Raw genomic sequence first — 15,090 nt, forward strand, 5'->3', positions numbered from 1 at the left:
GAGAGTACATTAGAGTTGCTAACAGAAGAAAGCCATTATCATCTTATTAATTTCACAGAATATGATACCATAATCTGACAATTGAAAATTATGATACCTGATGTCTACTCCAAGGTGAAATATCTTTCATTTTACACTTATTTTGTCATTTATTCATTTTATTTCTGTGATTAGTAAGTGATCAATAATGATCAGTAAGTGAAATATCTTCTATTTTAAGCCTGTTTTGTCCTACTCCATTAATGACAATACATTGGTTTTACCATTATTTAAATTCTAAAGAGAAAAGAAATACAATTGCATAAAATTTTGTTTGCATAAAATGCAGAAAATAAATCATGGCAGACTACCTCACTACGTAAAGTAAAAAGTAAAGTAAAGCTATCCCTGTACCAGGCCGTGAAGGCCCATAGGGTTGTGAGACATCGAGTGTCCCACATTATCTAGACAATCGGCTCAAAGATGGTGGTAAGGTTGTCAGCCTTACGTGCCAGCCACAATTTACTCCCCCCGGAAAATTATTTAATTAATTCCTGTTAGAGGCTGAGTAAACTCCAGGGCCTAGTGCAGCTGGAAGGATTAGGTCAACTGAAAAAAATCCAATGACCTCATCGGGACTTGAACCCGCGACCTTTTGGCTTGTAGCATAGCCCCTCAACCACTACACTACCGCATGCCTCCTATGTGAACAGAATTAAAATGAAATATCTGAACACCTGTCTGACATTACTATATTTCTGTTCTTTCATTTTTCTTTGAAAACATTATCAATGTGATATATAAAGGAAATAACATTATTAACATACATTAATTTCATAGAATTAAAGTTTAATGTATTTAAGAGGGAAGTTACAATGCCCCATTTCCAGTGATCAATATCTAGAGTAAAGCCTGCTTTTAATTTAACTTATTCACTCACACACAGTACAGTCACTGCTAAGAAAAACTGCATAATATGGGACAGACAGTGATTGACATTCCCCTTCTGTGTCAGACATAACGCAAATATGTACCCTCTTTTGTTTGATTTGCAGACACTGGCAGTATTCAAGGCAGATGCAAAAATCACTTTCCTTAATTGACGTTTTATGTGACTGACACTCTACAGAAAGTACATGTGAACTCAGAGCTAAAAATATATTTAAAAATAGTCTGTATGTATAGTTCTGTTTGATGAACTACAAAGATGAAATTGTATTTCCATCTTATACCTGAAACGTTTATTTCCCTTCAATATATGTCTTTATTTTACAGAGAGCATATGGAGACAATTCAGTAGAAGAATGCAGCTTCATGTCTGCCCTTTAGAACTAAACTCTAAAATCAATGAAAAGACATGATAGTTAACAATAATAATTTAACAGAAAATGAATTTCCTATAGGATAGAGTTCCAGTTGAACTAAAGGAACATCTGACACTAGATTTTCGGCTGTTCCTATTCACCCGACTAAGTCCCAATGTTTCTGTAATACAGAGAAGCAGGCTGTTGGTATTTTCATGAATGCATCAATTGTGTGCCCAGAAACATTCCTGAAGATTAGCTTGGGGGGAATCCCTGAAATATTTATACAATTAAAAATAGATTGACTCTGTGGAAATTATGGACACAGATTATGCAATAACCACATTTAGAAGAAATCATTGTTTAAAAGTTACAAGGAACTATACTCATGTCACAACATAAATCTTAAAAAGTAAGTGATCCCTAAATTAAAAGTACTATGTTGAAAGAGTGTGACAAAGGACACCCTTGCTCCACAAATTATGTTGCTTATGCAGAAAGTTTAGAACATAAAATATAAATATTTGACAATTCTTGTTCATTTGTTTATTTATTTGCTTTTTTTATGACAGATATAACAGTGCTGTCACACTATGTAGCATCAGATGAGAGAATACTTAGTGAATAATGAATTAGAAAGGATGTGGAAGGTACTGTTATGGCATTTGCCTGGAGAGACTGAGGTGAACCACAAATATTTTCACTCAGAATGACCAGCATCAGGGCTGTGATTTGAATCCTAAACCTTCTGAACATGAAGCAGGCATGCTACCCACTTGACCATGATGTTCAGTACTAATTCTTTTACTGCTGCTCAATTCCCATACAACAAATATTTTTAACTAAAAATATGTGAAGGAAGGTTTGCAGGAACCTGTTTAAATGACTCATTGAAATCACTACCACACCAAAAATACGTGATTACTGATTACTAATATTGAATTTACCAGTCACCAAAATTTTTCTTGCAATAATGATGAAGCAGAAGCCTCCTTCTTTCTCTTCCCCCAAGTATTGTTAATTACAGCAGTGGGTATTATAGAATGGAATGGATGGCCTTGGATCAGATTTCTCTAAGAAGTCAATAAAATTTGATAAGAATCATTTCAGCCAGTGTAGTATTGTAATATGTACTGGCTCTGTCATGAACCCAGGTCTATATTATGGGAGGCCTGTGTAATTTGAATTTCAGTGGTAATCAGAATATATTGTTGAATTACCTATATCATGGACATCAGCACTACATAGCAAAGAATCTGAACAAAATACCACTACGCACATGAAATATGATTACAAAACACAACATTTCTGTAAATTATGTAATACAAAATGCTATACTACTTGCCTATTTCAATACATGGATTTACTGTAAGCAGATTATAAGATGCAGAGATAATGTGTTTAGAGGGAGAAAACTTTAAAAAAGAAATCTTTTAAAAATAAGGACTCACTGATATGGACATAGGATTCTTTCAATCACATCAAAAACAAAGATGGTGAATGAATGACTAATAAGGAGACAGATGAAAGAATAAGTGAAGAACGGTTTAGAAAACAGAATAGGAAGTAAAGGCAAAGATCACTGTCTGTATATTTGCCTACCTGTATGTATTTATATGGAAGAGAGTGTGCTTTTGCTCATAAACACACACCAATTTGTATGTATGTGGGACATTTAATTTAATTTACAAAATGTTTACCCAAATTGCACTTCAGAACTGTTAAAATTGGCATAAGGAAATGTAGAACTATTAGAAGTCAAATAGTCCAGTTCTTCCATATTTGCAGGTTTTCTTCACACCTACTTGTCAACACTATTGAACATATGACATTTCTGTTACAGGCCACAGCTGTACTATAAAGTGCAGTCTGTAAGGGCTGCACGAAATATCTACATCTTACCTTTCTCAATTGGTGTCTGGACATCACTATGCTCACTTCTGTTGGCCATCACTGTTGCACTCACATTCATCCTCTGTCGGGAGTCACAGCTACCACAACAAGAATTTGGGTTATTAATCAATGAGGGAAAGACAGTTGATAAGCCAGTGCAGCTAAAGTGGGAGCTCAGTGAAGTTCTGCTGGTTACCACAGGAGCAGTCTGTCAACAAGGTATATGTCTATTTCCCAGGTTAATCTTTCATTATTTTCATACATGGTTGCATAGAAATTGAAGATAATAATCCTAAAATTTGATTTAGAAAAATGTGGAAAAGTAAAAGCCAAATACTCAAGTAGATGGCCTGGTTCTGAATTGAATGGTAACAAGCAGTCCCCAAATTTCAGCTACTCCTAACTTTTTCAGCAAGCAATCTTGATGTGTTACTGTCATTCATATCACTTATATTTTGACACATTTATTAAGATTTTCTTTTGTAGTCTGATGATGAAAAATTAATATATACAGGCAATGATCAGTTAACATCATGTTTCCATTCCTGAAAAATGTGAAGTTATCTAATTAAATGAAGAAAGTAGTCTTCTGGGATGTGGCGCCATGTAGGTATTGTGTTAACGGGCGTTTTGGAGGAACGTATCGCCTCCATCTTCAGGGTAGAAGGAAAAAAGAAGATAATCCGCCAGCGAGGAACCAGCTCGCGGATTTTCTTCCTTTTTTTTTCTTCTACCCTGAAGATGGAGGCGATACGTTCCTCCGAAACGTCGGTTAACACAATATCTACACAGCGCCACATCACAGAAGACTGCTTCCTTCATAGTCACCACCATGAAAACCTCAAATCTTACATATCTAATTGAATGTTTCCATAGGAACTGACTAAAATAGCTGAGATATGTTGTCACTCCAGTGCAATAGAACCTTCATAATACAAGCCTTAATGTTAGCACACCATGTAAGGGACAGGCAGATCTTCATGTAGCCTTTTGGAATGCCTGGATTCACTAAATGATTCATCATTAAGGACTTAGTCTTGTAATTGCCTTTGAAAATGTCACCAAGAAGACGAATTGGTCTATCTTTGGCAATTTTAAAACCCAGGTGTAATTTCTCTTTACAGAAAATGTAGAAAGCGTGTGCAATTCAAACATAACTTTGGAAATATTTGAATAATTGAAAGTAAAATTATAAATTTTTATCACCAATGTTAAACTGATCTAGTAGCAAAAAACTAATAATCGTCTCTAATTTGTCAATGTTGAAATTATATGTTAACTGATATAACCTGTGATTATTAGCTATACTTTTTCCAGTAACATAGCAGTCACATATAACCTGTGATTATTAGCTATACTTTTTCCAGTAACATAGCAGTCACATGAACGATACGGAGTAATAGTCCAGAATTAGTGTGTTGTTGTGAGGTTCCAGGTGTATTGTAGAATATTTCAGTGAAGGGCGATACAGCTACAGGTTCCACTTCATTATTTCTAATAATAATGTCACTGAATGCTTGGTTTCTCTCTTTATCATTTTATACTTTAATTTGATATTATACACATATGACACTATATCCTAAGACCCTAATCTCTTAACTCATCTGGACTGTGCTCTTCAAAGGCTAAAAGATTTTGACAGTGTTCCTGTTTGGTTACTAATTGAGTTAATTCAAATTATAATACAGTGTATGTCTGTTGCTGGAACTTTGATATACAAAAACTTCCACTCACTTGTGGTAGGTGGAACAGCAGATCTTAGAAATATGGTGAGAGACAGACTGCTTACAGCAGTCCCTAATAATGAAGACACTTGTCATATACATCTAGCAAATAAATGATATTTGGGTACAAGATTTTGTGCAACCCAATTTTAAGTTTCATATCTATTGAAAGAGTGGCAGTGGTTATGAAGATCGTTGTGTTGCAGGTTATGACATTGTGCAGTTTTATAGGCAGACACTGATGTTACTCTGGAACATATCCACCTATAAAATTACATGGTATCACAGCCTAGAAGACCACAGTCCTAAAGAACAAGGTTACCTGACATTTCAGCTTTCCTAAAAACTCCCAAATTCCATGTTTGTTAGCCAGAAAAATTACTTCATAATTACAGTAACATGCAGTCACCTTTGAGTTGACTCTTTTTCCTTTATTAGTATTTGAACACCATGCCAAGGCTTAAAAAAACCAACAAGCGATTTGACTTAATAATTACAACAGTTACTCTGAAGAATTAAACCGAAGGTGTTTCCAAGTAATATACGTATTATTAATATACTAGAAGATTTAAGTTTCTCATATAGGAAGATCTGCAATATGACCTCACAGTAATAAAAACTGTTGTCAACTAACAGGTTCATCTCGTAATCCTACAACATCAGCAGCAAGAACACTATTTATTGCCCTGTTCGTGTTGGCAGTGTTGACATACACAGCCTATTCAGCTAGCGTTATTTCACTACTGTCATCACCAAGCTCTGTGACCAGCACACTTCAAGGTATCTTGCGCCATGGCTCCAAGATGGGCCTTGCTCTCCTCAACATACATTACTACCACTCACACTTCAAGGTAGAGTGCTGAAATGCCAACTTTATGTATATCTTTAACATGTAGCACAATAATGTGGTTTAGACTCAAATATATGAATTTCACATTTGTGAGCACATATGTTCTAAGTTATTTAAGGAGGCTGAAGTAACTGCTGAGGTTATATAAGAGTAAATAAGTTGTGTAGGTAAATGGTGACCTATGAGGACACGAGATGATGAGGGATCTTTACATTCCATAATGACAGGACACTTCTTGAGCAGCTGAATATCTATCATCTGCTCAATATGGAGCCAGTTACGTGACTGGCTAGCGTCTGTAACATCACTGCAAAAGGTGGACTACATAACTGTGGATTGCTGCTGAACATATGTGATTCACATCTAGGGAAAACAATTTAAAATATAAAATAAGGAAAATCAGAATATGGATCCACTCAATATTACATGACATTAAATTACTACACCACCACTGCCAACATTGTCATCAACAGATTTCCACTCTATCTTTATACAGAATTCCCTTCTTCACTTGTTTTCATGCTACTGCTCCTCTCTTCGGTGCACTACATGGTTGAGGGCATGCAGTACTGACACTTTTCTTAATAAAAAATGTTACAGAAATAAAGTAAATGCAGTCTTGGAAAACAGTCAGATGGCATCAATGACCCACTGACATAATGTTCATGCTAAATTTAATGAAAACTGAGCAAACTGATTCAAAAACAGAATGGTGGAAATGTGAGTACCATGACTTTTCTTTTCACAAAAAAGGGCCAGTTCTGTCTGTGTCGCCCTCACCTGTCACACCTTTCAATAACAATGTCTTAACTATATCAAATTTCTAAAACTGTCTTGATATTCTGTCATTGTCCATTTGAACATGATTAAACCACCTTAATCTTTATTTACGCAATATTCATTCATTCATTTCCTTTATTTTCCATATATCCATGTAGGTAACAAACCTAGGATGTGGAAATGGTCCCTTTGAAAATAGATATATCAAGATACATATACAAAATTACATGAGTCACATAATCAGAAACACTTACATTAATTAACATAAATAATAATATAAAGTAAAAAATGTAATAAGATAATTTAAAAATAATGTACCATAAAACTTGCATTATTACAAGACTGTATCTCAATCCTCCTTAAAGCCTCATTCTGTATTCTCTTCCTCTTGGTTATTCAACTCCCACTTCATCTCATTAGCCTGTAGTTTATCCATGTTTCTCTTGATCCATGAACGTTTCAGGTCAAAATGTTAGTGCTGGTAAAGAATAGCTTTCATAAAAAAAGGTTTTTGCTTTCTTTCTTGATGGCTATATTTTTCCCATATTAAAATTACTTCACAGAATGAAGATAATGCTGTTTCTCGCAAGCTTCACAAGATTGAGGTTTCACCATCATTCTTGGAACTGGCTGATGGTTTGGAATCCACAGTGAAGGTAACTTTTGAAGACTAGGAACACCTTATTTTGCAGTACCACTATCTGAACTCAGTCACTATATGTAGGTTCTCACAGTGGTGGTTATGAAGATTTATATCTTATGGAATTAACTGCATGTAGTCTGTCAAAAGTCAACTGATGTTTCAGTGGAATATGTGGCCTCCATGTTCAGGGTTAAAGAGTAAGCCACGTAAGAAACCAGCATGAAGCAGGGAACAAACAAAAGATGGGGATGACATCTTATTCCAAAAGAATGATGGGCTTTTAATGGATTACATGGCATTATATCCCTAAAGATGGAACTCTTCTCATTCATTACACACCAAAATGCTATACGGTATTTTATAGCTGTAACTGTATTCAGTTCCTAAGTATACAGAAAAGTAGACAGGAATTGTAAATATACAGGTGCAGTTGTCCCTGTGCTTAATTAATGATATTCTGTAACCATGGTGTAGCAGAGATATAGTTTGATATAGATAGCACCATTATTTCTGATGTCTGGGCACCAGATGGAAGTTAGTGGTCTGCTTCATGCCCCCATTTGCCTTACTCTCAGAGAAAGAGCCCTCACCACCCATTAGATAGGAGGCTGTTTGGACCTCAGAGCCTAACTTGACACTGAGAACAAGAAAATTCTCTTCCCCCACCAGGAAGTTAACCTTATTCTCTATTCATCCAGCCTTTAATTTCAATATACTGATTACAAACTATGACGGGCCAAATACCCCTGTAGTTGTAGATTTGTTTGTTAAACTTCTTCCTTTATACTGACTGTAAATGATGTTCACCCAAAAGTATCAACTTTGGCCATTATAACAAGAAGTTTCTTTCCAGTACTCAATTTATGAGGAAAGCTGTTTCCATGTATTTTTGTGCATGCATGTAGCTTCCTTTGTGTATTGATTAAAATAAATAATTTTTCTATCAGTAAAAATAAATTTTTCAACATGATTTCCAATTCTGCAGCCTACCTCACGATACATCCAATATTACTCATCTTCAGTGATCAGTCCTCCTTATTTGTTCTGCCATACATTAAGTGTGAACATTTTCATTGATACATTCGCGTGTTAACATAACCACTGCAATACATTCATTCACAGGGTGAAGTTGCATTTTGTGCTGACAGAGTGGATGCATACACTTACCTGCATCATAGTCAGCAAACAGAGGAAGCTTTGTGTAGTGTAGGAAAGATCCCATTGCTACAAGGTCCAGAATATCAGCGTGCCTTTGCTCTCCCACTCTCTTCACCATTTACAAAACCTATCAATTTTGGGTAAGTATTTCAGTCTGCTTCTCACTGTGAAAACTTATTCTGAATCACACATTACCATGCCCAGAATGCAGTGTACTACTTTATTCCCTTCATCACTGTATACCAGTATTACACAAAATTATTAGATATACTGGTTAGATGCATATTTTATTCCCTTATAATTCAACAACTTTATACCGTGAGAATGTATTCCTCTCCTACCAGTAACACACTTTTTTATTCCTTCAGAGACTTCATAGCATATATTTTTGTGTGCAAATGGCATCTTTCAGGGCTCCCAACAAAATTGAGGTCATAATCCAGATCTGGGATGTGAGGCAAATGGGACACCAATGTCCATTCCTCATTTGTGATTTCATCTCTGGTGTCAGGACATGTGTTATACTACAGCAGGGTCGCCTTCATTTGCTTTTGTGGTCAAACTTGCTGCAAATACTTCAGTTTGTTTATGAATATCATCACACTGAACACGTTAGCAATGCATCTCACGGCAGGATTCAAGAGAGCAAGAGTATCACGGTGAACTTCATGCCCTTTTGATACTGCTTATTTTGCATCATCCAATGAAAGTAATTCTGTTGTCACCATGTCAGTAGTTACAAATGACTGTCATTTTTTAGGGGGGAGGTGCCCAATTTGAAACTCAGGCTGGGAGAGGGCTACCCTTCATGGTTTTTCTCAGTCCCTTCAGGAATTTGACATGGTAGTAGCTTAAATTAGACCATGACCACTCCCTTCCACATTCTATGCAGTTCACTACCTTCATTTTAATGCTAGTGGGGTGGGACTAAGTCCCTTGTACTGCAGCCACTTCTGGCCTATTGTACCATAGTTCACTACTTACTAATCACCAAATCATTGTAAAATGCTGTACAGTCTGAGACACTAACAGCATCATAAATAAATTCTAAATGATTAATAAATACTTTGGTTGACAGTATTATCTCCATAGACAGCTTTTAGTATTTTGTGAATGTGCCCACTGATTGATATTCTGCTTTCAGAAACTCAATTACAGTTCTGCTTCTGATGTCATTTGGGAAACAGTGCTCTAAAAAATCTAAGAATCAGTCACTCTGCTTTCATTACTTCATGATACAAGCTAAGCTTACATCAGCATGCCTGTGTCGATCTTTGTGTATCTCCTCCTCTAACAGCTTTTGAAATGACAGTTTTCTATTACACCTTGCATGAAAACATTTTTTTTATTATTTACAGACATCAATAATATTTCAAGTGAAACTAGCAGCATGGATTCTTATGTGAATTTACCTTAGGGAAAAGAAACTTAGTACAGTAAGCAGTATGTTTTGAGTTACTGGTGTAAAGCATATATGCGGGAAAAGAAAATTGATTAGTTGTCTATATTATGTGGTTCCTCCAGAACACAGTAACAACTATAGGAATATACTATGTTATATGTCAGTCTGATGCGCCTCATGCAGTTTGGTCTAATGGCACGAGAACGTCAGCGGTGGTTTGAAGTAAAACCATTGTGCGATTCGCCTGAGCCACCTGCAGGAACAAGCTTTATCAGTATTGCACTTGATGACATCTGCCCTATTCTGTATCTCATCGCTTTTGGAATTGCTTGTTCATGTGTCCTGGTGCCAATTGAGTGCATCACCCATTACTGGTATGTATAAATTTTACAGGACATGTCCTACGGAATACAGTTTGAAAATCATAAACCTCCACCATGATACTTTCTCACTTTGTTGCAGTATGAAGCTCTACACACAGAAGTATAAAAGTAAACAAAATAAAGGAATATCAAGACAGAAGGTAATGAGAATAATGTATGACACTCAAAAGCGAAAGCACACAACAGTTGTATGGTGGATCTCCAGGGCATGGCAGAGGTTTCGTCGCAGTCTTGCTAATGCACCTTTTCCTTTCATTCATTAGTAAGAAGTGAGAAACCTGAAAATCAACTAAAGCAAACAAAAATGTATGCTATACATCACTGTTCACCATCTACACTTAAATTCACCAGATAATAATTATTTTTCTTAGGTCATGACTACCTTCTCCAACATCTTTAGACATTCATATTATCACATTGCCATATGTAATTCAGTCCTACGTAAATTTAGCAACTGATACAGGAACATAAAACTCATAAATCATAACATTCTCATATTTCTACAGGAACACTATTCACCATTCATCAAGAGCTCTGTTAATGAGCTGCACATGTCTTTGTACCCATAGATGTCTGTATCCTGTAGACACATGGTGCTTGGCATGCATGGATTTTACTACTGACCACAATGATGCCAACAGTAGGTGATTGCCAGTGGCTTGTTTGCAAAGTCTGGATGGTCCAACCACATGCGTGTAAGTTACTGAAGTTATAGTGACTGAAATGAACTCCAAAGTCACCTGCAGAAAGATGAAAATCACCAATGCACTTCTGATTTCATGTAAGTGCAGGTAAAAACCAAAACATGAATGAGTAATTATTTATTTTATAAATATTAGAACAGTGGCTAAGCTAGAATGATGAAAGGCATGCATATAGCAAATGTTTATTAATTCTTTCAGCATACATTATATTTGTAAATAGTGCTATCCTTGTAGCGGTGGCGGCGGCAGAAGCAGCTTAGAATAAACAATAGTTTAAACATACACTGTGTATGCATCTAAAACCATATTTCAGCCTTCTCTCACAGCAATGCTGGCACTCGACTCACCATTAGATAATGTTAGCCTTAACAGTCATATGAGTGTTGCAGTACTTTAACTGTCAGAATAACGTACAGATGTGACAAATTATAATGCCACCCAGAATATGTATGATAGAGCTGCCAACACCCAAAAGAGTATAGGAAGTATTTGGCAACAAACTGGTGCCTGCAGTATGCTCTACAGAAACCATTACATCTCTGTAAAAACATCAGCCTCAGCTGTCATAGTAGGTACAGATGGGGCTACCACCTCAACATTACAATTGCAGGCAGCGTCACCAATCTTGCCTGTTACATACACTTACAGCAGCAGTCATTACAATGGTAACAGTGGGCAACCCCATTACTGCATTACATTATGATACGGTGCAAGGGACACAGTTTAGGTGATTTTTATTATCCTGCTTTCCTAAAGTAGGCTTATGGGTTCTCCATGCTATCTGTGTATCCCCCACTATTAACTTCTGAATGCCTGAACCAATCTTAATGAAACTTGGCTCCTCCTCCTCCTCATCATCATCATCAGTAATCTGTCAGACAACAGGTCCACTGTCTCTTCCAAAACAGTTCCTTCACTTGATACGATCTAGAGCTTTCTCCTTATCTTCTTATGTCTTCTTCCTAGTCTATGGTCACTTCTATCCACCCCCCTATCTTTCCTTCAATAACTTCTTTTAGAAGGCAGTTACTGCGTAAGATATGACCAATCCAATTAGCCTTCTGTTTTCTTATTTTGTGTAGGATATTCCTCTGCTCACTGACTCTAAATAACACTTCTTCATTTCTCACATAATCAGTCCAACTGATCTTCTCCATCCTTCTCCAACACATTTTGAAGCGTTCCAGGTGTTTCTCATCTACTGCCCTAAGTGTCCAAGTTTCAGCCCCATACAAAGCAATGCTCCAAATGTAGCATTTAAGTCCAATTTGCTGGTAAAAAGATTCTTCTTGCTAAATGCAGCTTTTGTCATGGCAATCCTAGATTTAATTTCACAAGTACACCTTCCATCATCTGTTAACAAGCTACCCAAATACTGAAAACATTTCACATTCTCCAGTTGTTTTTGGTTTATCTTTGTTGTGACTGGGGTTGGTTGTCTCAAAATTTTCATTACTTTTGTTTTTTCCACATTCATTTCCGTGCCATAGCACCTTCCAATTTCGATTAGGCTGTCAATCATACCCTGTAGCACAGTTTCTTCCTTGGCCATTAACACAAGGTCATCTGCATATTTCACAGTCTGAATAATTTGCCCTCCTAATTTTAAGTCTCCAAGCTCATCCAGAGCTTCTATGGTAAGGCATTCACTGTACAAGTTGAACAAAATTTCTGATAAACAGCATCCTTGTTGAACTCCTCTTCCAGTCTTCACACTTCTTGTCTCCCCTCCATCCAGTCGCAATCTTGGCGCGCGCTCACACACGCACACGCACGCACACACACACACACTATATGACACGTTACCTTACGTCCATCGCTGCGCAACAGCTACAATGGAATCTGTTGAGTCCCAACAGCGATAAATTGAATACAAACAGACCGTTGCGAAGGAGCATTCCTGAGGCAACAGATTGCCGAACACGCGAGTTTGGAATAGGCACTTCCATGGCAACACAAAGAACAGGGACCTGTTGCGTAGGCAATGCAGAAGCAACGAACGTGTCTCCCCAGAAATGAATTACAGAGAGTTTGTTGCGCCTGTTATGTAACAGCGGACAGTACAAACGAAGTCTGGTATCCAGTCCGCCGAACACCTACATAAACCAAGACAGCAAGAATACCGTCTTGGAATAGCCAATGTCAGTTGAGATCCACCCATGGCCAAGAATAGTTGAGACGTATTGAGGTATTGGGCCAGAAGTCAAGTGATATTGCAAACGATAATAATTGTAAGGTGTGTAAGTGTGAGTGTCCAATAAAGATTTGCTAAATCTGAGGCCCACATAAAGTTATGTCGCGTGACATACCCAACACATGACAACTGGTGTCAGAAGTGGGATCAGTTTGGATTCTGAGGCAAATTTGTTATAACACCACATGAGCTAAAATGGAGTTACAGCAGATGATGGAACTGCTGGTGAAGGAAATCAGAGCTGGCCAAGAAAAAGTGGATGCCAAGAAGGAAGAAAGGGAGGCCAATATGAGAGCATGGCGAGAAGAGATGGCCGCCATGAGAGACAAATAGGTGAATGACAACCGCAATGAGACAGTGGCCTGCCAAGAGATGGAGGCACATCAAGATGAGAAGAAGCCGACCTCACTGGACAGGAAACCTGAGGCGGCACAGAAAGATATCCTCAAAGTAGACGCCGAAGAAGAGAAGGCGTAGGGACCGAAAACTGGCCACGGAGCACTGCCATCAGAAACTGAAGGACTCGACACGGGGAAATTGTGGACCCCAGAAGAAATTGGCCATCGCCTGCAGAGGAACAAGCCACCGTGAAACAGTGGCATGGCAAGAGGACAAGAGAAGTGACATTAGGATGTCCCGTCACGCAACAGTGGCAAGATGCATGAGAGACATCCTCGGGCCAAACACAACCCACTGTGCAAAAGTGGCATGGCAGAAGGAAAACGTCGGGAGAAACTGCACCATGGCCATGACTGAGCGAGCAACCCAGAGAGCAGGGCTGCTCAGGAAAATTTAAGGACGCACCATGAAGGAAAAGAGGGAACAAAGGACCGAGGCGGCAAGCGGCCGGTGTATGTGAGAAAGAAGGAAACCGTGAACTACATCAAAGGGTGTGGATCAGAACAGTGATCACACCTAGAAAGTGGAGAAATGAGCAAGAAGACCGTCAATGTGATTTTCAGAGGAAAGATCTTGAAACAAGTAGTCGGTACTTCCAACGGGTTACGGAAAATAAGAAAATGTACCTTATGGAGGGGTTGACCCCCTTCAAAACGAAAAAAGGGAAACGACCCGCATGGGAGGAATCGGTAGTAGAAACACCGGCCTCCCTAGCAAGAATGAAAGTGAGGAATGACTGAGACAATCCTGGACCATAGAAGTGCTCGGGACAAGCACTCTGGAAGAAGGGGGGCGGAAAGTAGGAAGGGGAACACCTGGGAGAAAGGAAGAACCATTAGGCTGTCTGGGGACAAACAACCTTTAGAAGGGAGCAATGTGACGCGTTACCTTACATCCATCGCCGCTCAACGGCTACAATGGAAATTGTTGAGTCCCAACAGTGACAAATCGAATACAAACAGACTGTTGTGAAGGAGCATTCCCAAGGCAACGCGTTGCCAAACACGTGAGTTTGGAATAGGCACTTCCATGGTAATGCAAAGAACAGGGAGCCATTGCATAGATAATGCAGAAGCAACAAACGCATCTCCCCAGAAATGAACTACAGAGAGTTCATTGCACCCATTACGAAACAGTGAGGAATGGTGTCTGGTATCCAGTGCACAGAACACCTACATAAACCAAGACAGCAAGAAGACAGTCTTCGAATAGCCACTGCCAGAGATAGTTGGGACGTCATATTGGGCCAGAAGTCAAGTGATACTGCAAACGATAATAACTGTAAGGTAAGAGTGAGTGACCAATAAAGATTCACTAAATCTGAGACCCACGTTAAGTTATTTGTCACGTGACATACCCAACACATGACAATATATATATATATATAAATAAAATGGTACCTCAACCCATCTCAACAGTCTGTGTCTGTATGTGTATCCCCTATCATTGCTAGGCAACGGCTTGGCAAAAATGTTACTGCAACAATGAATACACGCAACAATACAAGAACTGTCAGATGCACCGTTTTCTATGTGGTCCATGTCATATCAAGGAAAATAGGAGATTAGTTCTTCCACAACTTCTTAAATTGAGATTTCCACGAATTTGTACTTCATAATAAAGGAATAATTATTTGTTTATAAGGGAGCTGGATAAGGAATGAAAAATACTTAACTT

At 38.0% G+C, this 15,090-nt stretch overlaps 1 protein-coding gene across 7 annotated transcripts in view; it reads left to right on the forward strand.

Moving 5' to 3' along the window:
- LOC111870865 overlaps window positions 1-11,636 on the forward strand; it is a 36,520-nt gene extending 24,884 nt beyond the window's left edge. For 5 of the 7 annotated variants that reach the window (XM_023863461.2, XM_023863495.2, XM_023863470.2 and 2 more), the window contains 6 exons: window positions 3,127-3,395; window positions 5,537-5,751; window positions 7,094-7,186; window positions 8,296-8,471; window positions 9,898-10,107; window positions 10,196-11,636. In XM_023863461.2, coding sequence (XP_023719229.1) covers window positions 3,127-3,395; window positions 5,537-5,751; window positions 7,094-7,186; window positions 8,296-8,471; window positions 9,898-10,107; window positions 10,196-10,379 — 1,147 coding nt within the window. In that variant the 3' untranslated portion in view covers window positions 10,380-11,636. Of the gene's footprint in view, window positions 1-3,126; window positions 3,396-5,536; window positions 5,752-7,093; window positions 7,187-8,295; window positions 8,472-9,897; window positions 10,108-10,195 lie in introns of those variants that run through there. The other 2 variants (XM_023863487.2, XM_023863512.2) reach the window with 2 other exon arrangements.
- Window positions 11,637-15,090: the final 3,454 nt, after the last annotated feature.

This window comes from Cryptotermes secundus, unplaced genomic scaffold, assembly GCF_002891405.2.
Source record: "Cryptotermes secundus unplaced genomic scaffold, Csec_1.0 scaffold2564, whole genome shotgun sequence".
NCBI lineage: Eukaryota > Metazoa > Arthropoda > Insecta > Blattodea > Kalotermitidae > Cryptotermes > Cryptotermes secundus.